General features: G+C 42.9%; 1 protein-coding gene across 1 annotated transcript in view; it reads left to right on the top strand.

Annotated features, from left to right (window-relative positions):
- The window catches only part of DPYD (dihydropyrimidine dehydrogenase), a 3,651,715-nt gene that overhangs the window by 736,726 nt on the left and 2,890,916 nt on the right, over positions 1-24,073 (top strand). The window contains exon 4 of the mRNA XM_069641531.1: positions 21,211-21,298. Coding sequence (XP_069497632.1) covers positions 21,211-21,298 — 88 coding nt within the window. The remainder of the gene's footprint in view (positions 1-21,210; positions 21,299-24,073) is intronic.

Genomic DNA, 24,073 nt, shown 5'->3' with positions numbered 1-24,073 from the left:
AACCATCTGCTACCTAATCGCCAGTGTACCTTTACGAAGTGTATAATACAGTTTCTAAGGTAAGTAAGAACTTTATGAAACTATTTTAGAATCACACCAAAGCAATTCAGGGAAGCACAACCTAGTTACACGTTTTAGAAGAGCAGCAGCTATTCAAGGTGAGTACGGCCTATATACCTTTAAGAGGAGCTACACACAACTCAAAGACAAGTATTAACTCAAAGACTGTTTTAGATTTGTATAAAGCAGACCATGAAAAGCAACACCCAATGATATTCTTTAAGAATGACACAATGTTATTCAAGACAAGTAAACCCCATTGGTAAGCTTTTTCACTCATTCAGTTAGGAAAGGATAACACAGTACCAACACTTATTACTTTTCAGAAGGGGAGAACAAACATTCAAAGTAAGTAAAGCAGCATAAATAGTTTTCAGAGGGCACAATGCAGTTCAAAGGTAAGTATAATTTAAGCCACGTTGTAACTTCTTCTTTCACAGAGATACAGTTACTACACTACTAGAAGTCTTTTCGTATCCAGCCCTTCCCTAGTTTATTGCATGAGCTCTCTCAGAGGCAGAAGAGGGGCCCTAGTTGTCTAGGTGCCAGCTGCCAGCAGGTTAAGATAGGATTCAGTTGCAGGAAAGTCAAAGTTCCATAGGAGATCTTCTTCAAGAAGTAAGTATTCACTTTCAGGGTTAGTTAAAGTGTTCAGGGACATCTGAGAAGGTTCCCTATATGTGTTCGAGCATCAGTCCTAGGCAAGTGGCATGGGCAAACTCCCAACCACCCGAATCACCCACTCAGCCTCACAGGATGCACACCAGACTTAAGGTAAGTATAACCCAAGCCCACAGAGTACCTTTGGAGAAAATAAGCACTTATGAGTGGATGCCTTTAGGATGCAGCAGCACAGGACCCGGTTTTGGATTCTTGGTCTGAAGATGAACTAACTGAACACTGGATGTAAACTTACAGCAGCAGTCATCAGAGGAGGCTTCAGCAATGGATACGTCATGGATTCTCATGGCTATGTGGATTGATTTGATTCCTTTTTACAGCAGCCAAATGAAGAAAGAATATCACTGGTTGGATTCTCTTCACTCTCTCGGTCCTGCACTCTCATGAGGGGACTTCAGGGATTTGATTTATGTCTCTGGATAAGCAGGAGGAGTTCTCCAAAGTTTCAGACAGGTTCGAACTTCAAAAGACCATGCACCACACAATGGCTTGAGTCCCATGGGTATTGCAGCCCAGCAAGGTTGAAGTATGTTGTGGTTTGCTCAGAATGCAAGTCTTCTTGGGACTACTGGATCTCACCAGCCACTGGGTCGGAGTTCGAGACCCCCAGGTCGATTGGAAGGATGGATTACATCAGGCTCTGGTTAAACAGCAGGCACTCCAGTTGCTGGAAATCGCTACAGCCATCCTTTCTTCATCTTCCTCTTCGGTTCCAGCTCCAGTGCTCGACTTGTCAGCAGCTTCCAGGTTCGGAGTATTTATCAGGAACTACAACACAACTTCTGCATTCTCTCCCTGCAGTTTACAAAAATGGGCACTCTGGCTGACAGCTAGCCCCCCCCCACTGGGAGTTGGGTTCTTTCAGGCAAGGTGAAAGATGAAGGGCTACAGAGTTTTGGTCTTCAACCTTGCCTCCAGCTTTCTTAGACACTCTGGCACATGGGCAGGTAATACAAAGGATTCTCACCGAAGAAAACACTTTCACTGAGATTGTTCCTACCTGGAATGGCAGGAGAATGGCAGGAGAAGAAACAAGGAGCAAACTTAAGAATGGCAAAAAAAGGAACCCACCATTCTAAGAGAATGGTGGCCCTTACATTTTTAAGTCTGAAAGAACAGCCTGATAGTAATAAGACTAAAATGTCAATAAGGTAAAACCCATGTCACCAGCCAGTCAAGTAAACATGCAATTGTAGCACAAATGTTACAGGTAAGTAAGCAAGGGGACACATCTTGTCCACCCAGCACTCCACATAAGGTGGGGGTGTGCTGGCTCATTATGAAAAATGTAAAGGGGGGTGAAAATCCCACTTTACCTTTGGGAACAGTTGTTCATCCAAGTACATTAAAGAGAAATTAATAGGGACGCCTAAAGGGGCAACCCAGCCTAAGCCCAAATGTTATAGGAAACTATCACTCTGACCATACACTATGGAGAGACACACAAAGGTACCCATAAAAAAGAGTAAAAGATTAGGCGAGAGGGGAAAAACATTTCCACTCACCTAGGGACAAGGAGAAATAATCCCAAAGTCCAGGCAAAACATTCTGGGGTTGAAATAGGTCAAGAAGATTTATCACAAATGTGAAAACCTTACCAAGCACTTGCGTTTAAATATATGTTTACTTTTCCACCCCGGAGAAAGTGATGTAAATGTAAATATGGCAATGGAAGTGGCAGACCCCTTAACTTTGGTCAATGAACTTCCAGAAGCCACATTGGTGGAGAGCTGTCCACAATCCAGCAATGAAGTGGGTTCTGGTGTTAAGTATGTATTTGCCTGATTCCCACATGTGTATGCACAGGTTTGCTGCCAGTCATTTGCACCAACGTCCACTCACTTGTCTCACACAAATGTATTATTTGTGAAGAAGTGGATGTATGCAGAAGATGTGGCAGTCACAAAAATTGTGTTGTACTTTGTACCTGACATTCTGATGTTGCATTTTTGTAAATTGGCCCCATAGCACACTTAAATATAGAAATAGTTTTGTACACCCTAATAAATTGAAACATGCATTATCACAGTACTCAAAACTACATCGATCCATATTTAAATAATCTGGAAATAAATGCTGATCCAGCTCATTATCACTGCATTAATGCAGTTGTGAAAACATAACCAGCATGACAACAATGGAAGAGAAAGTAGATATATAATGGTTTGTATCCATTTTCAAAATAGCTCTATTCTGTTATTCACATACAGAGGATCATTATTCCCTATAGTATCCTTGGCTTTCATTCCAAACAATATGTCTGCTTCCACTACACAGGGTGTTTGGTGGATGAAGAAAACGAGAATCTCAACACAATATAGCCAAATATAAAGGGCAGACAAAATGGAATTACACAACAGATGTACTGTGCATATGTGCAGATGTACGCATACTAAGAGGTTGGTGAAAATGTAGAATGCTACTGGCTGATTGCCTCAGAATATGTAATAATAGAAAGACTAATTGCACAATAATGACACCGAATGGAGGAATTATATACAATCCGGAAAGCATCAACAATGCATGTAGGGAATTGTATGAGAGGCTTTACAAGACAGGAACATATAATGATGATGATGCCTTGAATCAATTTATGAGGATAATAAATATGTGTAACCTGACAGAAACCGAGAAGGAAAGCTTAGAGAAAGAAGCATCATTTGAAGAACTCATTAAGGCAGCCAGTAGCTTGAATACAGGCACATGACTTGGTCCTGATTGTTTTCCAATTTAATTTTTCGAAATCATGCCTGAAGTAGTGTATGACATGCTGAAAGGGATGTATGACTCCTTAATACAACACAATCAGTTGCCAAATTCTTTGCGACAAGCGATCATTACATCAATTAAGAAAAAGGCAATGAGGAGACAAAACCTGCTGGGTAGAGAACCATAAGTCTGATAAATATAGATTGTAAGATTTTGGCAAAGGTGACAGCATGTAGATTAGAACAGTTTCTACCAAGAATGATTGATGCCAATCAAGTGTGCTTTGTGAAAGTTAGCCACTCAATGAACAATATGAGTAGGTTAATATTTACCATATCAGAGGGTTAGCAATTGGATTCAGCAATTGCAGCTCTGTCTCTTGATTCAGAGAAAGAATTTGATCGAGTGTTCAAATTAATAGAGGAGCTAGTCTTTGGGCACTCCTATCCTAAATTGGATAAAGCTGCCATGCAGTAATCCTACGGCTACTCCAGTCACGAATGAAAAATGTTCTCGCCATTTTACACTTTGTTGCAGAACAAGACACTTTTCACCATTGTTATTTGTTCTAGCCATGGAACTGCTAGAAAGAATTATAAGAACATATGAAAATATGCACGCAGTGGCTTTGGTGGAGTCTAACAGAAAATGTCACTATAATGCAGCATGTGGATTCTGGGATCCTGTTAGTGTATGACAGTGCAAACATTGGTAAATTGCTAAGCAGTGAGTCCAATAGACACATCCAGACTATGTTCTGAGTGAATGAGATCAATGTGCGATGGAGAAAGGGCCCATTAATGGAAGTTACAGTACGTCCTATAAACTTGTCTTGATGCTTTGTACAATCCTGAAGGATCCAATTGCATTTGATGTCCTAAAGAATTCCACAATGTTAATTCTACATGACCACATTATTGTGCTGTACCAGTCTCAAGTACAGAAAAGTTAACTGTAGTAGAAGATTATCAAGGTCTTGATGTGCTGCCCTTAGGTCAATGGAGAATGTTTGCCAGGTGGATTGAAAAGACTGATAAAGCTTTCACTGCCTCACATCCACTCATGTTTCGAGCTAAATATTTCAGAACTGTTGACACAATTTTCTTGCCTGTTTTGTGGCCCTGTATTTGACCCATGAGTTTATGGGTGCTTGTTGTACTGCAGTGGACTCATCCACGCATTACCTGTTCACAAACCTGAAACTTGCTTGTTGCTTTGTTTCTGTAATCCCTGATGAATGGACCAGCAGCCTAGAAACCAAACACGGTTGACTGCACTTATTGAATTGTATTGGCTCAATCCGATGTATGTTCCTAATTGTTGAGATTGCTTCTAATTTGTTTTGACTAATTTTACACATACAATATGTATCAACAGCTAAATAAAAAAAGCTGCTGCAACTAAATTGCTTAGAGTGTGAATTCACGGATTTGACCTTAGTGATACAAATATGTTTTTTGTCTAACTGATACTTTACAAAGGTATGAATGTTTTTGCATATAATAATTGTTTACACGAGTTTGAGGGTAGGACGCCACCCTGTTTATATTGATTTCCAGCCCTTAGTCCTCCCCACTATAGGGCTGTCCCTTCCATTACAAGAATCTTCCTTGGGGCTTTTTTATGTTGTTTACTTTCTCTTTAAAAAAGTAGATTTTGCTTGGTATACTCTCCTGCCAGGGCTTTTCCTTGTATACTTCACTCTCACACTTGGAAACTTGACTTTGGCTGGTAAACTTCATTGACCGGTCGTTTATGTATTTCCTCATGCTTTTGACTTGCAGTCTCTTTCAAATAAATGACCTTGCCTGGTATACTCTCCTGCCAAGACTAATATGCTGCTTTTTTTCTTCTCAGCCATATAGTAATATTTGCCCCATATCGATTTGACAACTCTTGTTTAATACAGTTTATTTTCACTTTCTGTACTTACAATTACTTTGTTTCTTTTTCTTACACATTGGGGCTATGACCTCTTTGTGGTCTCTTTCAAAGCCCCTTTAAACTCTTTAAATGCTTCACTTTTTGTTTCTTTTAGCTGTTGATGTGGAGTGTTATCCATCCTTAATCAACTGGTAATCCGTTCTCCTTCCCCAGATTTAACAAATGCTTTTGTTGTCTCTCCTTTTAGGTTGCTGGCCCAGAGTGTGGTCCGTCAGTTGCTGTTCATTTTGCCCTGCCTCATTCTGTGGTAAACGGCTCCCACTGCCTCTCACTTTATGTTGGTGGGCCACTTGTCATTCCCTGGCATGCTGGGCTGAGTCCTGCTGACTGGCATCTCTCCAGCCTGCTGCATCTCCCAGCTCCAGCACGTTTCCTTCCTGTTCCTCTTCTCTGTCTCATTCACCTCTATCAGCTGGGTTGAATTTAAGCTTCTTGTTCTTAGTCATCTTCATTGCTTTGGTCCACTTCCTCGTCTCAGTACCCACATGTATATGGGATTGAAAGACAGTTCTGGGCAAATTGCATTGATAGATATTATCAGTAAGGTTTATAGGTGACTGAAGGGAGCTAGCATAATAAGCCATAAAGGCACGACATATGGAGGGGATATCCCTAAAAGGGAAAGGGGGATATGCGTTTTCCTCCAACAATGCCATGCTATCTGTGGTGAGGGACGCTTCCCCCCATGTGGACCTCTCTCATATAGCCGCACGCAGGGTCAGGATCAGGTAGCATCTGCCGTCCCCTGACAACATGGGGAGAGGAGAACCCTGTAAAGAAGTGATGATATCATCAGATTCATCACAGCATGCTCTGCAATTTGAAATTTGCCACTTTTAACCTGGTAGCAAGCAAGAGGCAGAAATCCCTAATAAGCACCAGAGTTGGCCCATTTTATTTGTCTTGCTCCTGCCAGGAAGCCCTTTCTCATTTCATTCAGTTTAGGCTGCATCTTTTTAATAAAATTCCTGACTATTGTTATAAGTACCCTAAACACTGCTAGGATAGACTTAATGTGTGCACATTTGTGTCCTTAATAAAAACGATAGAAATCCTAGAGAAAGAAAAACATAACCTATCATGTCTGGTGTGGTACCCTCCAAATGTCAATCAATCCTAGTTATTTTAAGGTAAACAATGTGGCAAATAAGGAGGTACTCTTATGTAAACATGTTCTGTCTTCCTTATGAAGTGTCCAGTTAAACACACATTTGTTCCATAAAACACATTGATTAAAGTGAAATCTAATAAATCAGGCCATTCATTATATAACTAAAGCATCCTTGACAATAGGGGCTTCCTCATTTGGGAGACTAATTTTGGACATTGCTTTCCCTGTAACCTAATGAACCTATGTGTGTCATCAGAGTGACTTTATTTCTGATGGAAAGAGATCAAATATTCAAACCATGTTGGTAGAGGATGTGAAGTATGAACAATGAATCTAAACTAAACGTTCTCATTCTCTGATAAGACCAGCTGTGTCTCTTGGAAACATGGTATTTGACGACCCTTCTGTGGGTAAATGAGCCCATCATTAGAATTTTAGACATCACCATTAATGTCTTTTATTTTCCATATTTTCCATTTTGTACACAGAATATTCACCTCTCTAAATAAAATGTACACATAACCATGTAACGCCATCACACCTTTCAAAGGTATAGTCCTTGGTAGCAATTATGCCTCATGTCTAGCTGCAATAATTGGAACATCAACCCCCACTCCTTCCATGTGACAAAGTACACAACAACCAGAGTACCAAAAATACTGTTTGTGCATGTCAGATGTCTAACAATTTTACAGCCTCAAAACAAAAAGAATACAAATTGTGTGATGTCAGTGGGTTCAGTTTATGGCCTCTAGAGGACTCAGTCTAGTGATTCACTTTGAGGAATTGCCAAATGGTAAGGCTGTGTAAGTCTTGGCGTTTTTGCATGAATTATTATAATGATGTGGGAAAGCCCATCTCAGAAAGAGCCTGCTAGTCGGACCTTCCTTTGAAAAGGTTTATGCCAAAAGCATAACATACACCTGTGCCCTGAAGCATTAGTAAACTGATCTGCAGTACATTCTCTTCAATGGCACAGAACATGTCCAGAGGTGTGAGGGGTCAGAAATGAAAGCCGGAAACAAGGTTGTCATGTTTTAGTTAAGGACTTTTATTAACATAAATGCCTCTCTGACCCTGCTCTAAGAGGAGTTTCTCTACTGACAACCAAAAACCTAGGATCTGTCTGTGTCATGTAAGGGAGGCATGGTACCACAAGTATGACACAGACACAAGAGTTACACGTATCAAAATTCTTGGGGTTTGGAAAAACACCTATTTTGCCATTTATAGCTATGATGGGAGTACTCTCTACCATCAAATAATAAAGAAAACACAGTCTTTGTCAGTCTTTGTCAAATTAAAATGGCCTATACTAACAAAACCTTATGCCTGTCTTATCTCTCATACAAAAAGGGTGTAAAGGGGAATATGAATGCAAAGGAAAATCAGTGTTGTAACATAAAGGATCAAGGTGGCTGAGTCAGCTCACCTCCCCACATTGGACAGCACAGTCTAAGGTGCCCCTCGTAAACAGGATGACACACTCTGGCTCAGGTTATCAAAATAAAAGGCATTTCCAAATGAGGGTTGAGGCCCGCTTGGCCTTCCCTGTTAAAGTCACTTATTCCAGCTTTTGACAAGTTCTTTCACAATGCAACAAAAGTTCACATAGGTGCCCTTATGTCAGGCTCAGACTTCTCAAGGCATCACTAGGTCATGTAGGTCTCCCTCAGTCGGTCTCAGACCTTTCAACCAAAAAGTATTTGACTCAAAGTAGATCTTTCTCAGCCAGGCTTGGACCTCACAATCACAGCATGTGCAGGGGTTCCCTTTCCCAAGCTTTATTCACATTCATTAGGAGTTCCCTTCCCCTAACTTATTTCATATTCCATGTCTCCCACAGTTGAGCTCGGACCTTTCAGTGACGTCAAAGACTTTTGAATGTGCAAGGCTTTTACCATAGTTCTGCGCAGGACCACTTTGACTTTCATTCCAGCTCTCCCTTTATGTTATTTGCACCATTGTCTCTTTGTCTTGGTAGTTCCATACCACATGCACACAAGTTCAAAGACATTTTTATTTTAAAGCATTCACCTTTTCACCTCCCCTTTCGAAGGGGTTAATCTTGACTATTGTGAATTTCAGAGTTAGTTCACTTTCCCGCTTTATAACAAGACATCAAACATTTCAACATAGACTTTTGAGTGGGCTACTTCCTTTCTCCAGACCACTCCGCTACTCTGTATCACTGGCTTCACAGTTATCGGCAACCTAAAAGCTCATAACTGGTTTGCCCTCTTTCGTGTCTCATCAGCATGTGCGTAACCTTCAATTGTGAGATACACTGTTGTGGCTTCAATCTTTCCTTAACACAAACTGGCCTTTCATGTCTCTCACTAACTCACTGATTGTGCATGTTCCTTTCTTGTCTCTGTGGCTTTGATTCACAAGTCAAGGTTAATACCACAGGCTATTGCCTCTTCAACTCTGTTGTTCACCCGGAGGGTCACTGGCATTCTTGAAACACAAAGCAGGCTTCTTTTTGCCTACGATGTGGCTTTCTCTGCATCTCCGTCACTGCTTCCTGGAGGCAAAAACCTCCTTCAGGGAACTTCAGGATTTCTCTACCCTTTGCTCTAGTCCCTCGATTGGTTGTCTTGCTCCAGTGGGTTTGCCTTCGCCCCAGAAGATCTGCTCCTTTTTGTGTTCCACCTACCTCACAGTGTGTCACTATGTTCCACCTTTTATCCATGTTGGGAGGGCTAATGGGTATCAGATGTATGTGATTAAAGTAAAATGCCTGACTTTGACTGACCTGATTAGTGGGACATGTCCAATGAGATATGTAAGTGTTAACCTTTAACCTCAGTCACCCTCTTCCTCACCCAGTGTTTGTGTAGAAAGGGGGGGTGGACGCTGGGATGTTGCAGAATCCTATAAAGTAGGGTGGGGTAGGGGTACGGGAAAGTGGGGAATGCCGCATCTCACCATCTATTGACTCACCTCCACTCCCTGAAAACCCCCCACCCAGGTGATCCTCCCGCACTGGTCCACCCCCAGGGTCTGGATCCAAAGGTGATGGCCATGCCCTGGACATCTGAAAGAGAGATCCACGGGGACTTGAAAGTGAGAAACTCTTTGGTTTCTCACAGTCAGGATGTTAGAAATTAAAAGCCGCCCTTGTGTCCAAAATATTCTATCCTGACCCTCACACTACAAACAAAATAACAAAGTGAGAAGGGAAATATCTTTAACCTGGTATTTGCAAAAAGTGTTCATAAATAGAAATAGAACCACTCCAACATAAATGTTCTCCAAGATGGAAAAGACCTTGGATCCCTAGGATGATTCCCTTCCCCTGGCTCCTTCACTGGTATGACTATGTCTCTTGGTCTAACAGTTATTTGTAAAAAGTTGTCTAGTCGTGTAAATCCTTCTTTAACAGAAGTTCCTTCTTTAACACAATTTCATTCTTTGTTCAACATACATTGCCCTTTCTTGACACTTCTTGTAGATTTGTAATTTGCCCTGGTATACTCTCCAGACAGGACTTCATATGCACTTGCAAATGCCTGGTATGCTCCTCTGCCAGGACTTCTTATGCACTTGCAACTACCTGGTGTACTGTCTTTCCAGGTCTTCACTTGTACTCTCAGCTGCCGGCTATACTCCCCTGCCAGGGCTTCTCCTCTTTACTTTTAACTGCCTGGTGTTCTCTTGCCAGGACTCCTCATATATTACAGTTCCACTTTACATCCAAAACTTCATATACCTTTCTTGATTTGGTAAATCTATCTGTTTCAATGTTCATTTTAAATGTACCTCACATCTGCATTCCATGTACTCATATGTAATTGAGGTTTGGGTTTGTACAGCCCGCCCCATGGTCAGGATCAGGTAGCGGCCGCCGTACCCTTGCCACATGGGAGGAGGTCACTGCCGGAAAAACTGTGATGACTCCATCAGATCCATCAGAGAGTCCACAGGTGCCCTTTTGCCACCTGCTGTGACAGTTAAGTCAGTGTAATGCCGAGGTTGCATTTAAGTTTTAAAATCTGAAATTCCATATTATTATGATAGATTCCCTCACCTGGCGGCGGAATAAACTGAAAATATAAACCAAACCATGTTTTGTATGGTGGTGATGGGTTTACATATCTGATTTATATCATACCCGTTCCAACACTCAGTCTAGCTGTGGGACGCTTGTGTGTATTCTTGTCAGGAAGACTATCCCTGCATTCCTAGCAGAAAAGATACTGAAAGACGGTACCTCTCCTTTGACATTTTGTGAGGTCAGGTAACACATCTCTCCATCAAGACATCCCCTCAACAAGAAGCGTTTGAGGAAACAAGAATCAGATTGCACACCATAGACCAAAGGGCTGGCCTCACACCAGGATGCTAAAGCTGCTTTGTAGCTATGGGTCTGAGAAAGGGGTGATGTAAGTGTAGCCAGAGAGAGAGCTCAGCACAGATTGGGAAAGGTTTCCTCAATTTTGTTTCTCTGGCCCTCATTACAACCCTGGTGTTAACCAATGGTGTTATTAGCGCCATGGTTAACGCCGGTAATGTACCGGATCCGCCATGGTGACATGGGGAATTACCGCCCCATTCCAAGGTTGGCTTGGCGGTAATTCCCCATTTACCATTGGCCCTTCCCCATCCCAATGGGATGGTACAGACCAGCCGTTAAGGTTGGGACCCGCAAAGGGACCTCGTTATCAGGCATTAAGGGATTACCGGTACCGGTACCCTTACCAGTACCGGTAATCCCTTAACGCCAGGGTTGTAATGGGGGCTTCTATCTATTTCTGCTTCTTTCTGGCCTCCTCTACTTCTTTTGGCACAAAGCACTTTGAGTTTGATGTAAGAAGCCAAAGACCACTAGTCACAAGAACAGACTTGCTTTTGTGCATTTACCTATGGAAATGTTTCCTGTAAAGGAGAACTCCCACTCTTTTGATTCACTTTTGGGTCTGTGATGAATCTGAGGGAGTCTTCACTTCTTTCCCTGGGATATCCTCCCCGTGGGTAGCAAGGGAATGGCCTTTGCTACCGAAGCCTGACCTTGAGGGTGGGTATGCAAGGGAGGACTATCTGGGTGAAGGAGACATCGGGAGAGTAGATGAGGTACCCTTAGATGAGACACAGGGCCTCATTGCAAGTCTGGCGGTAACCCTGCCAGTGCTACCGGTGGGTTGCCAGCATACGCTTACAATTGTACCAGTGCCTGACTTCCCGTTGACACTGGGAGATTCCAAGTCTGGCGGCACAGGAAGTCAGGCACCGGTAAAATGTAAGTCCCCATTCCCATAGAGTCCAACAGGGACTGGGAGGACTGGGAGTGGGGACACGGAAGTGTTGGCACCGTTTCTAACGGTGTCAGCACTTCTGTGCCCCAAAAGATCTGCAACCCGGGGAACATGGTTCAATCCATTTAGGTCATCTTCACAGCATTGCCCATACAAAACCCAAGCCAATTGGAGTAAATACTCTGTGGAATCAAACAAACCAATAAATCTTAGCATGTGACACAGATGGTTCAAGAAAACAAGAGTCTCTGGCATGGTTGAAGGGCTTTTATTTGATCTTGCAGGGCCTTGGGACCCCCTCTCTCTCTCTCTCTCTCTCTCTCTCTCTCTCTCTCTCTTTCTCTCTCTCTCTCTCTCTTTTGCTCTCTCTCCCTCTCTCTCTCTTTCTCTCCCTCTCTCTCTCTCTCGCTCCCTGCTATAATTTACCAATCCTCTCTAGCCGAGGCATTCCTGCTCCCAAAGTTGGTATATACAGAATTTTGACCCTTGCTGTTTAGATTCTAATTAAACTAGATGTGAAGGCAATCTGCCCTTTCTGTCTAAACTCCATCACGTACTTGCTAGACTGGCCTTACACTATCCAGTGGTTAGTTACCTTAAAAAGGATGTTGCATTGTGACTTTTAGATACTCTGCCAAATTTGTCTGCTTCCTATCATGCCCGTGTACTCCCCTACCTCTCACTTCTTGATATTCTCCTCTTGTACTCCCCTCCTTTTGATTCTGTCTGCCTTCTCTTTTTCTTCCTCTTCTGTCCCTCTAATGTCTCTCACTCTTTTCAAGTTTTGCCTCCACAATTTGATGCTGCTCCTTCCACCACAGCACTACTGCTCCCTCCTCCACACAACTACTGCCTCCTCCACACGACTGCTCCCTCCTTCACATGACTGTTTCCACCTCCACACAGGTGCTGCCTCCTCCACAAGGTGACTACCCTTCCACCCCATCTTCTATTTATACACACTCCTTTCACTGGCACAAGCAATTCACATTCACTCTCTACAATGACTCTCCTAAAAGCATTTGCCCCATTCCATGCACACTTACAATGCAGTACAACCTGCACTCACTAACCAATCTTCCCCCTGTTCCAATATTGTCTCCACAATCCACTCCACTGTCCTTTTTCCTGCTGGTCTCTTGGTTTGCCACCTCCTCCTCCTCTAATATCACTTAAACAGACCACAAATACGGGTATCGTTATTTTGCTTTTAACCCCCTCCCTATCCTCTGGTTGGCCAGCTGTCCCTGGCCAATCTGGCCCTGCCTTCCAACCCCTGATGCGTTACATGCAACAATATCTTTATCTAGTGCCTTAAACTCTGCCCCCTTTCTCCGTGTGGGACCAGTGCAGATCAACAATGACTTTTGTACAGTGTCCCAGTTGAGTTTACAACAAAGCAAAGTCCTGGTGTATCTAAGGTTGGCCCGTATGGGGTGTGAATAAATTAAAGTTATTCATCCGGTCCCAAAACCTTTATATCTAGTATAATTCATAGATATTGCATGCAGTCAGAAATTAAAGTCATTCCTTCAAAATGAGACATAAACATTATGGAAATTGCAAATTAAAAGCTTTATATCAAAGAAACAGAAAATGATATACAAAAGTAAGGTCTAACATGTAACAGCATGTAAAAACAATGGTTTAAATGGTACATACACGAATTAGGTGTAGAATCATTAAAAAAATTGAGAATACGTAATGAAAAAAACTTTTTTAACATAAGTTAGTTAACAGTCACAGTTGGTTGACAAATGAACTCTTAACAAGTGAAAGTATGAAATTGAAGAAAATGAAATAAAGAAACACTAATATTCATCGTAAGCTGTAACCTTATTGAGGAAAACACGTGCCCCTTGTTGTGGGGCAATTGTGAAGAAACAAATAAGTTAATTATTTTTCGTATCCCAAAATCGAAAATTATTATGTATTGGGATTGGGTCTGCCTACGCATCAGGGGGACAAAGTAAAGGAGACAATGCAAAAAAAGGGGAGAAAGCTAATTGGTAAGGTGTCCTTGTCCTTTGATTAATTGTTTCAGAAAGGAAGGGATCCTAAATGTTGCACTGTGAGGTGATGAACCTTGTGTCCCCTCTGGTTAGCACTGCGTTTCGGCGGTACAGACTCCAAAGAATAATGATCTTCGTATCTGAAAAGAATACTCCGCCTTCATCAGGGCAATAAGTAGCAGGACCCTCTTGGCCCCTCCTGTTCTGCTTCCAGGGTCGCTTCAGTTCCACAGGATCAGGTCTCCTGCCGCTCTGCCTACGGTTCTGTTTGCCTTTCTCGTCTGGCTCGCCTTGTGTCCCAGTTGAGTTAGGGGATCTGCCCTGGCTGGCCTAAGATAGGTCCTGTCATTTTAAGGGAGATTTGTGGTATGTCCTGGGGGTCAAGGATAACCGCCCTGGTTGTCTCATCTGGTGGGCTGAGTCTGGCATTCAGTGCGCAGCTTCACCAAGTGCCATGCAGGAGCTCCGGCTCCAGCCCCTGTCCCTCTTCTTCCTATGGTGCTGTTTGTACGCCGTTCATGTAGGGTTTCTGATGTGCAAGATGGTCTCTCTTTCTCTCTCTTTCTGTTAGCTCTAGCTTTCTCTCTTCACCTGAAAATTCACACATCTTTGTGCCAGGAGCTGCTGGTTCTCTGCCTCGTGGGGATTCTTCTACTGGGTCTGGAATGAAAAGAAAAATCCTCTGATGCCCCACACCAGGCCAAGCAATTTAATTGTCTTTCTCATGGTTGGATTGTTCAAATTGTTCCCCTTATCTATATATTAGTGTAGTTCTAGCTTGATTGATTATCACTGGTTTTGTTTTTCATAGTATCACGATTCACTGACATCTTCTTCCCAGAGTCCACCTGGTTACTGCCTTTTTTTATGTCATGTCTCATCACTGAGAGGCAGTGCACATGTTATTTATTCGCTCAGCAACTGGTTGCCATCTAGGAACAGGGACATGAGCTGAGAGTCTGTAAGGAAACCTCGAACATGTAGATGTATTAGTGAACATCTGAATGCTACAGATCCAATATTGTTGAAAGTGCTGCCCAGATCATTGATCTGTCACCAGCAGTGGAGCTGCTCAGTATTATGGACTGCACCATATACTACCATTGCTCATAACCCCATGAGCCTCATCCTTCCAATTTGTTATTATTTAAAGTGCACATTATTCTTACAGTTTTTAGTAAATATGGAACAAGGAGAATTGTAGACTAAGTGGAAATGCCTTTTTCACAAATCCCCAAAGTGATGAAATTTGAAACACTGAAAAATGTATAAATCTAAATTAAAATGTAATTGTTTATTTGTAAAGCGCTTATACACAAGTGAAGTGCTTTAATGCTCTGCAAGACGGGAAGGGAACAAGGATATACTATTGTTCTTAGGCCTTGAACATTCCCTAACAAAAATAACTAGCATACTAGGCCAGAGGCATTTCAACTAGTGCAAGTGCATGGCAGGAAGGAATGAGAGAGGGGAGGTCGAGGAGGAGACGAGCATACAATCAATAAAGTAAAGTACTATGCCTAACGACTTGTCAGATAGTGCAGGAGCATGATGTAGAGTGGGGAGAGAAGGGGTGGGAAGGAGAGGGAAAAGGACATACAGAAAATAAACTACTATACTATGCCTGGTGACTTTTCAGATCAATTGGTGGTTGGTCTTCACTAATATGCCTATGCTTGTGTATTTCAGGTACAACCAAGCAAGGGAGGGGAGACATAGGGAGGACAGGACAGAACAAACCTGCTAGGCCTAGTACATTCACAATCATGCAAGTGCGCAGGAAGGAAAGTGCGAAAGAGGGGGGGACAAGTGCACTCAGTCCAGGAAGGGCCTGGGTTAAGGGCAGAGTGGTTGCCCCCCTCAAGGAGCATATTCCGAGGGCAGTAGTGCTAAGCAGAGTGCAGAGGCAAGTGCAGGACTGGAGGGGGAGCCTGGGACCTGTGAGGCTCTGGAGATGCACTAGGCAACCAGTCAGCAAACTGAGCAAGTTGGGAAGAGAAAGAAGGAGCGAAGCAGGAGATAAGAGAAAGGGGGTTGGCAGGGGAGAGGGAGAGAGAAAGAGGAAGAGAAGAGGAAGGTCTTGGGGAGTTTCCAGAGCAATAAGGAGGTTCGGCTCAAGATGAAGAGAGGCAGGGATGCTGCTCCAGAGTGAGGCATCAGCAGAGTACAAGGATTTACCCTCAAATCTCTGTTTGGAAAAACGTCTCACCCGCAGAGAGTTGGAGGAGGCCAAGCAGAGGGCTCTCGAAGGAGAGTATTTAGGAAGACAGCATTGTAGATAGTAGAGGCCCTGGCCCCATAAAGCCTTGTGGATTATGCAGAGGGATTTGAACTTGATCCTTGTAGCCACATGGAGCAGGTGTACATATTTCAGCTCCAGAGAGATGTGGTCCCTGCGCTGGAGACCAAGGGTAAGTCTCATGGTACTGTTCTGGATAAGTTGAAGAGGTTGGAGAGTATCAGTAGAAAGATTGAGATTGAGACTGTTGCAGTAGTCCAGTCTGGAGAGAACCAGGGCTCTGGAGATGTTGAGCCTCTGGGGGAAGGTGAGAAAAGGTAGAATGAATTTGAGAGGTGCAGTCGATAGTGGGACTTTTCAGAGATGTTCGAGATGTGAAAAGAGAAGGATAACCCCCAGATTTTTTGCCTCTCTGGTGGGTGAGGGTGCAGGACCAAGAGAGGCCGGCCAGAGTGAAAGTTGGAAAGTGGGATCAGGGGTCCCCATGAGTATGATCTCTGTCTTACTGGGATTAAGGCAGAGATCATTAGCAGCACCCCAGGACTGAATTGTGGACAGACAGTCAGAAATGAGCAAGGAAGAGGTAGAGGATAACCTGAAAGAGAGCTGTGTGTCATTGCATTACACTGAAAGTTGGAGGTGAAGGCAGAGATCTTGTGGTCCAAAGGTGCCATGTAGTCATTGAAAACACAGGGGGATAGATTAGACCCCTGGGGAACACCACAAGTAGAGGGAGTGGTAGCGTGGAGAAAGGACCTAAGTATGTACTCTGGAAATCTACTTGCCCTGCTTTGAATGGCCACGGCTATTAAGCTAAAGTCTAACAACCAGTCCTAATTTAGTACACAATATAGTAAGACCAGCTTATCAAACAATAGTTAACTTTTATGGTAAATGTTAGTCCTTTTTGAGTCTGCATCAGATGATTTCCCACAATCACAGTAATTCCCCATGGCATGGGGCTACAGCACTGTACACCACCACCCACTGTCCATCTACTCTAGCTGGTGACCCCAGTTTGTCTACAGCTCAGAGTAATTGATGTCGCTATCCAACTTCACACAGCACAGCAAGTACCTTCACACCTATAATGAGACAGTGGGGCTGCTTACCACCCGCCCCAATGCCGTGCACATGTTAGGAGCCTGAAGGGAAGAATGGAACAGCACCCCTAAGTCTTGAATACAGTGGACTTCAAAACCAGGATGACCATCCAGTGACCGCAAATCATCCAATTTCTATTGAGCTCCATTGCACTGAATTACCCATTCCACGCAAAGGACCAGGCAAAATCAAGCTGAAAATGTATGTTATGTTATTGCTAATGGTGGAAATCTATTATCAATAGTGATTTACAACAGGAGGGTGCCAGTATTGGGCCTGGCATTTTACACAGTATCACAGTACTGTTGGGGAGGAGAGAGAGTGATTTCTACTCACCTGACTGGTATTGGTGGAATACCTATGTTTTTATTGTTTCACGGAACTGAAGGCCCATCAGGGAATTTCACGCCTCTGCTGGGATTCAGTTATAGACAGTTGGGGACTAGAAAGAGTGCATGCAAGTCTTTCCTTCATGGGCTATCTTAGATTCAAACACTTTGACAGTTTTAGTACGTATGGTCCGAGAGCCACCAGAGGTGTGGAGTTTAGCTGTCAAATTATGGAGGTGTTCCACTTGAGATTGCTTTGTAGGTGATAAATGCAGTTTTGAATATAATCCTGATTGGGAAGGACTGCCATTGTAGATCAGTGTTGGAGAGATACTGTTAAATTTGTGGGCAACTGACTTGTGAGGAGCCTGGTGTGTGGCTGAAAGTCCAGTAAGGAAGGCATTTCACCCATCCATGTGTGAGATTAATAGGGTTTGGGGCATGATACGAAAATCATGTGGCTAATTAAGGATTTGATATTGCAGAGTGTGGAGATCAGCAGCCAAATGGTTTGCACATTTTTAACTGTGCTTTTGGAAGAAACAGTAAAGACATTTGGCTGAGTTTGACAGCTGATAGGTCAATCCTTTCAGTCACATGCCATCCAGCCATTGTTGCACATGTGGTTCTTTGGTGGGCAGACAGGAGAGGACAAATTTGCTTTTGGTGGAGTTCAGTTGATTGGTAGCTAGGCATTCAAGGAGGTGTGCAATGTTCTGGGGGCCATTGACCCTATGGTTCCTCGTAGTGTGTTTGGCATACTGATAAATGACTGTTAGGGTCATTAAGGACTGTTCCCAATGGTTGATTTCAATTGCATTTTACCTTGTTTTCCAAAGTCCTGAGAAGCCCTGTCTCTGTTACCTTCCTCCATACTGGCTGTTGGGTGGAAATATCATATATGTCTCTGGGGCTGTCTACTGTCAGACTGACTGGAGCCTTCCCATGTCTGTGTGTTGTGGGCATACCCTTGGGGTGGGACATGTGTGAATAAAATCTGAAGTGTACTCACATTCTGTGTTGTGGATGTCTGGTTTCTTTGTGTCACACAATGCCCGAGACAGCCCTGACTGAAACTGACATGATTGCAGTATAGTGTGCTGAAAGGCTGGGTACCCCAATCCACATTCTTTGTTATGGGTGTCTGGGTGGAGTGAATTGCCCGAATGCCTGTGTCACCCAATGTCCAGAAGAGCATTTGTGACCACTGGAAGCCTGTTGCGGTCTACCACCCAGAAAGGGGCGTACCCTGGCATGGTGCCGCTTGACACCCGGAGTTGAGAAACATCCAAACTGCTGAAGAATAGGACATCCTTGCCATTATCACTGACCACTTTTTACCATGGGAGAAGGTCCAGGGTCGCTGAGTGCAGAGGAAGGTCCGCCGATGGGTTTCCCACTACTAGAATCCAACAAAGTTGTGCCGAGAGTCCATACTTAGTGAGGGTCCGTGCTCCACTCCAGTGTTCGAGTCCAAAGGTCCATGTTTTGGCTGCAGCACCAAAGAACTGAAAGTCAGAAAGTCATCAAAGGTCTTCTTGGGACCTATATTCACCTGCCAAACCTTTAAGGAGCCCACAGCAAGTTTAATCTTCCCAGGACTTCTACAGTTGGAGAAATCATCGGCCAACAGAGAGCACTGTGAAGAGACAAACTGCTGTACTTCCGAAAGACTTTGGTTCCATTTTTCTTCTTTTACTCAGCATCCGAGTGGCTCCATCTACCAGGGCAGGGGGGGGCATCCTCAAAGGGAAGCATCAAGTGAAATTGAGAAACTCTGCCACTTCACCTGCCAAGGCACCAAAGGTACTGTGACAAAGCAGGGCATCTTCTATACTCCGAATAGTGGGCCCATCGACAATCAGATAAAACTATTTCCTGGGGGTCAGTAGGACTGGGCTTAAACATCAAGATATGTACACATATGACATTTTTGGTTTAATGATTCAGCCACTACCATATATTTACCTACATTTCTGCAGAAAAGATGCCGTGCAGCCGCAGCTGCATCATTCAACGGCAGCAGTAGACCTTACAAATAATGAACTGCCAAGCAGTCCTGAGCATTACTTAAAAGCAAGTCTTCATAAGAATCAAAAAAGAACCCACCAATAGGGTAAGACAACTTTGTTAATAGCAACAAGTGGGTCCACTCTACTTACATTATGGTCATTTTCAATAGGTGACAGAAAAGAGTCTCGGAGAAAAAAAGCCCACAATGCAGGTGAAGCACAGGGGGACGTCTGTGCAGAGAAAGGTTAGTAAAAAAGAGATTGGGTGATTAGAGGCAGACCCTCCGACTCATTGACCTTTTTAGTCTTTCTAGTTTTTAAGAATTTTACCCACACAATAGATTCAAACACACTTTTAGTTGCTTTACAGGGTCCCCACACAAGACACGGTCCTGAGGATGGTGGAACAGTTATAGATCTGCCGAAAAGTCAACCTACTGCTAAAATTCATTCATTAGAAATCATACCCACACAAAGCATAGAAATTGTCACAAATGAATTGTGTTTTTATAGGTGATTAGTGGGATTCACTAAACGAGGTGATTTTGAAAAACTTTGCCTGTGGAAACTGTGTTTTGTTTATAAGCTAGGATTCAAGTAAATCTGTAATTGTGAATGCAACCCTGCTTGTTTGGAAAATAAAATATCAGAGGATGCATGAAGATAACAATATGTCGTTAGACATGAATATTGAATATGTGATTTTGCTATAAATAATTAATGCAAAAACTAAATGGTAAATAAAAATAACCAATAAGTTGAATATGGTTGGCTACTAGAAATTAGTCAATATAATTTGCTTTAGAGTTTAATGCAGAAACCATAAAAAAGTAAGATAAGAATTATGATAAATGTTGCGTTCAATTGTGTAATTATGTTTTGTTCCACCTCAAGTACCTGACATTAAGAGGATCCCGTATGTTAAAATGAACATTTCGAACAGACACACACACATATCCATAAATTGTCCCTTTTATATAAATACAAAAGATGACTGGGGAGAGTGTGGATCCTTGGGCGATCCCAAATGTGATTGGAACTTAGGTTGATCTGAGGCACCCTACTGCACAGGGTGTTGTCTGCCAGGTTGGTAGAATGCAAACAATGTTTTAACAGTTCCATAGATGCTCTTCATGTCAGTGAGGAGGAAGAGGAATGTTAGGTACTGAGCAATTGAAGGAAGCCGAAAAAATAACTGCACCATTTGAACAGTGAACTGATTAAATTTCAAGGAAACCCCAGAAAGGTTTTTAACTCGTTTATGTGCACAAGTCAGAGTTCATCAGGATGTGGAGTGACGATTTGAGAGCTTTTGTAGGGTCACAGTATTGGCCTTGCTCGCTCTAATAAACGTGGCTTGTGTAAAATGCACGCGTTGTCATCAATGGGACAGCTGTTAGAATACACAAAAATGCTGCAACTTAAATACAGCCTTCGAGGTTCAGGCAGTGGTCTAAGACAAGAGTGCCTGCATCCTCGAAGCTGCTTGCATGTTCCCCCAAAGTAGAGCTGTCTCCCATAGACGTCTACATGCTGAATGTTTGCACAATGTTCTAGAGTGTTCCTCTGTAATCAGTGTGCTGCATCCTCATCAACGAACAAACCCCATTGCAGCATCTCCTCTTTCCACACATAACAAATACTGGTTTTGTGATCTCGAAACGAGAGCTGTTGCATTGAGTTGGCAACAGTAGGCATACTTGTTGGTGATTTATTTTATTTTCCTCGGTAATACTCATCATTTGTTTTAGGTGCTTGAAGTGCGTAGATGCCCCATGCCAGAAGAGCTGCCCAACTAATCTGGATATCAAGGCTTTCATCACAAGTATTGCAAATAAGGTAGGCACACTTTCAATAATCGGATTAACAAATGCACACTATTTTGTGATTTAACTTTTATGTTTAAATTCATGTTTGGATTGCATTGTTTACATTTCAGCTTTTATGCATTATTAAACGGTTTCTAATATATGTTGACTCATTTCACACCATGATGACCCTAATCTGGCTGACTAAGATATCTCTATTTTCTTTTCACCATTCTGCTGTGCAGTTATACATGGGATAACGTACCAATTACTATACAATATATTGGGTGTTGGGTCTTTGCCATCCTTTCAGGAGTTACACAATTATAAATGTATTAAATGTCCTTTCAAAGCTCATTTTAAGCCATACTCTTATGCAAGCACGTGTTTCGACATGTGCACTCTTAATCAGGGCTTCAGCTCTTTATTCTGTTCACACAACACTTCAATATTTTCTTTGCGTACTTGCAGTCTGTTTCTGGAGCAGTTGTACAATGGGATCTTCACCCTTGTCACTTTAAGGGGAGCCCCTTCTATAAAGAATGCTATAATGGACAACAAACCAAAGTAGAGCAGTGGCAAAATATTGAACTATTTGTTTAATTCCAACATAAATACAGATTGGAACATTATATACATTTAAGGCTAACATTTGTGAAATAAGGAGAGATGTGTGGATACGCCAATAATTTAAATCCCTGAAGAAGAGTGAACATCCATTGACACCAGAGTATGGCTTAAACTTAGCTTTGAAAGAGGAGTTTAGAATATTTCTAAAAGTGTTTATAATTGTTTAATTCCTGATAGGTTGGCACTGACTCAATGCCAAAAATATTGTATTGTGTTGAATTACTTTGGTTTTTGAGGCAAGTCAAAAAGTGGGGTGTTCGCAACACTAGAACTTGCAATTTGCTCAGTGCAGAAAGCTATGTGCATTCTTCCCTGACATATTACATTTACCAACTGCAATACTTCATGACAATATTGTATGTCACAAAGGAGTTACGTGATGAAATCTTCTATAAGGTCACATATCCCCTAGCTGACCGTTAATATCGTATAGTAAAGAAGGAGCATTGTTTCTGTAAAGAGCCATCCCCGTTTTAGCACGTGCAATACAAATAAAATAGACACAACCCAACAGGGAATGAGACTAAGAGAACAGGCTGCGAGATTTAGTCTTTCCTTATAAAGAATTGGCATCCAGAGAACTCTGCTGCCTGAGAGCGCTCCGGCAAACAATACACTTACAATTGATTATAAGGGCAGAAAGCGTCATAAATGATGTCAGACATAACGTTGCAAAGTTCATTATGATTGGACACAAGCTCACGTTGTATAGGCGCATATAGGTTCTGCTCCTCCGTGGCTGGCTGCTGGGTTGGCGGGAGGGTGAGCGTCATGAGGTCCATCTGTCTGTGTCCAGGCGGGGTGGGGGTCAGGTCACTGTGAGGCAGGGTGGCTGCTAAAAAAGCTAACATAATACACTACGATCAAACATGCACTAAACAATAGTCATTACCACTCCTTTGAGCAAATCATCATAAACCTATACATTGTATTCATGTAATTGTAACATTAATTATTGGGCCTTATATGGGGTAACAGGGTAAGGGTCTTCACCAGTACGATAACATCAACTGCAGGGTGGGTCTGGACTTATCAAAGAGGCTGGGGGAAAGTTGACGAAGGGTGGGGGCTATGTGCGCGATACGCGCAACACTGCACAGGGGAGAGAAGCCTTGTTGTATTATCGCAGTGAGGCCTAGTCCAAAAAGATGGAGTCAAGGGTGTACAAAATGGATGCCAAGTGTCTCTCGCAACAGCCCCATCTATGCCAATGCCAGCATAAGGCTGATGTTAACATAAGGGCAATGGAGGTGTCCCCCACCATTGGAAGAGCAAGTGGTCCAGGCTGTACTGAATGTATGGCGGGGGCCCCAAACGACCCCTCACTCCCACACATTCACCCCTTTCGTTACATCTAAAGTAACAAACTATTTACTATTCTTACTCTCATTTCGATAATACTCTGCTTCCACAACCGCTTCATCCCAAGCATTTCTTCCTTTATTGGCATCCAAGCCCTACACACTCTTCTTAAGCTATGGCCCTTTCTTGCATATTCATCTGGGGTGCATGTCATGTATATTCCTCCATCCCCATCCAGGTCCACCCACACTTCCCTACACCATTGCAGCTCCCTTGGTTCTTTTATGGTGGTGTGATATAAATTATCTACCCTGTCCCCAGTCTGGCGATACACAGCTGTCATGCAATACTTTGGTGGGTTTGGCTCTCCAGTTTGCATCTGTGCATCTATCATAATGGCCACCGTTGTCTGTCGGCCCATTGTTACCATCATCATTGTTGAGTTAGGCATAGATTTTGCAGAGGATCGCATACCTAGTTGGCACACACAGAAAAATAGTAAAATTAAAATGGTGACAGGAACATGCATTTTCATCACGGTGTTGAACCAGGATGGTATCCAGTTGGACATATTGTCAAACCAGTTGCTTGGCTCTATTCCTCCTTTTGACATCCTCTCCCCCAGATTGTGTACTGCCGAGATTACGTGGGAAAGAGTCCCATTATCTGCATATTCAGAGGGTATGAATGTACAGTAGTCACTCCCGATTTTTTTTCGGAAAACACCGCCGTCCATTGCTGTGAGAAGGTCTGGGACGTACCGGTTCTGCATTGTCATTAAGCGCAAGGAACGAAGTTCCACCTTGATCACATTGAATCACTCTTCAGTGTCATTCACCAGTTGGATCAGCTTCCAGCGGACGATCTGTAACCA

Source organism: Ambystoma mexicanum, chromosome 1q (assembly GCF_040938575.1).
Source record: "Ambystoma mexicanum isolate Mex_15411 chromosome 1q, UKY_AmexF1_1, whole genome shotgun sequence".
NCBI lineage: Eukaryota > Metazoa > Chordata > Amphibia > Caudata > Ambystomatidae > Ambystoma > Ambystoma mexicanum.
This window is presented reverse-complemented; position numbering and strand designations above follow the sequence as displayed.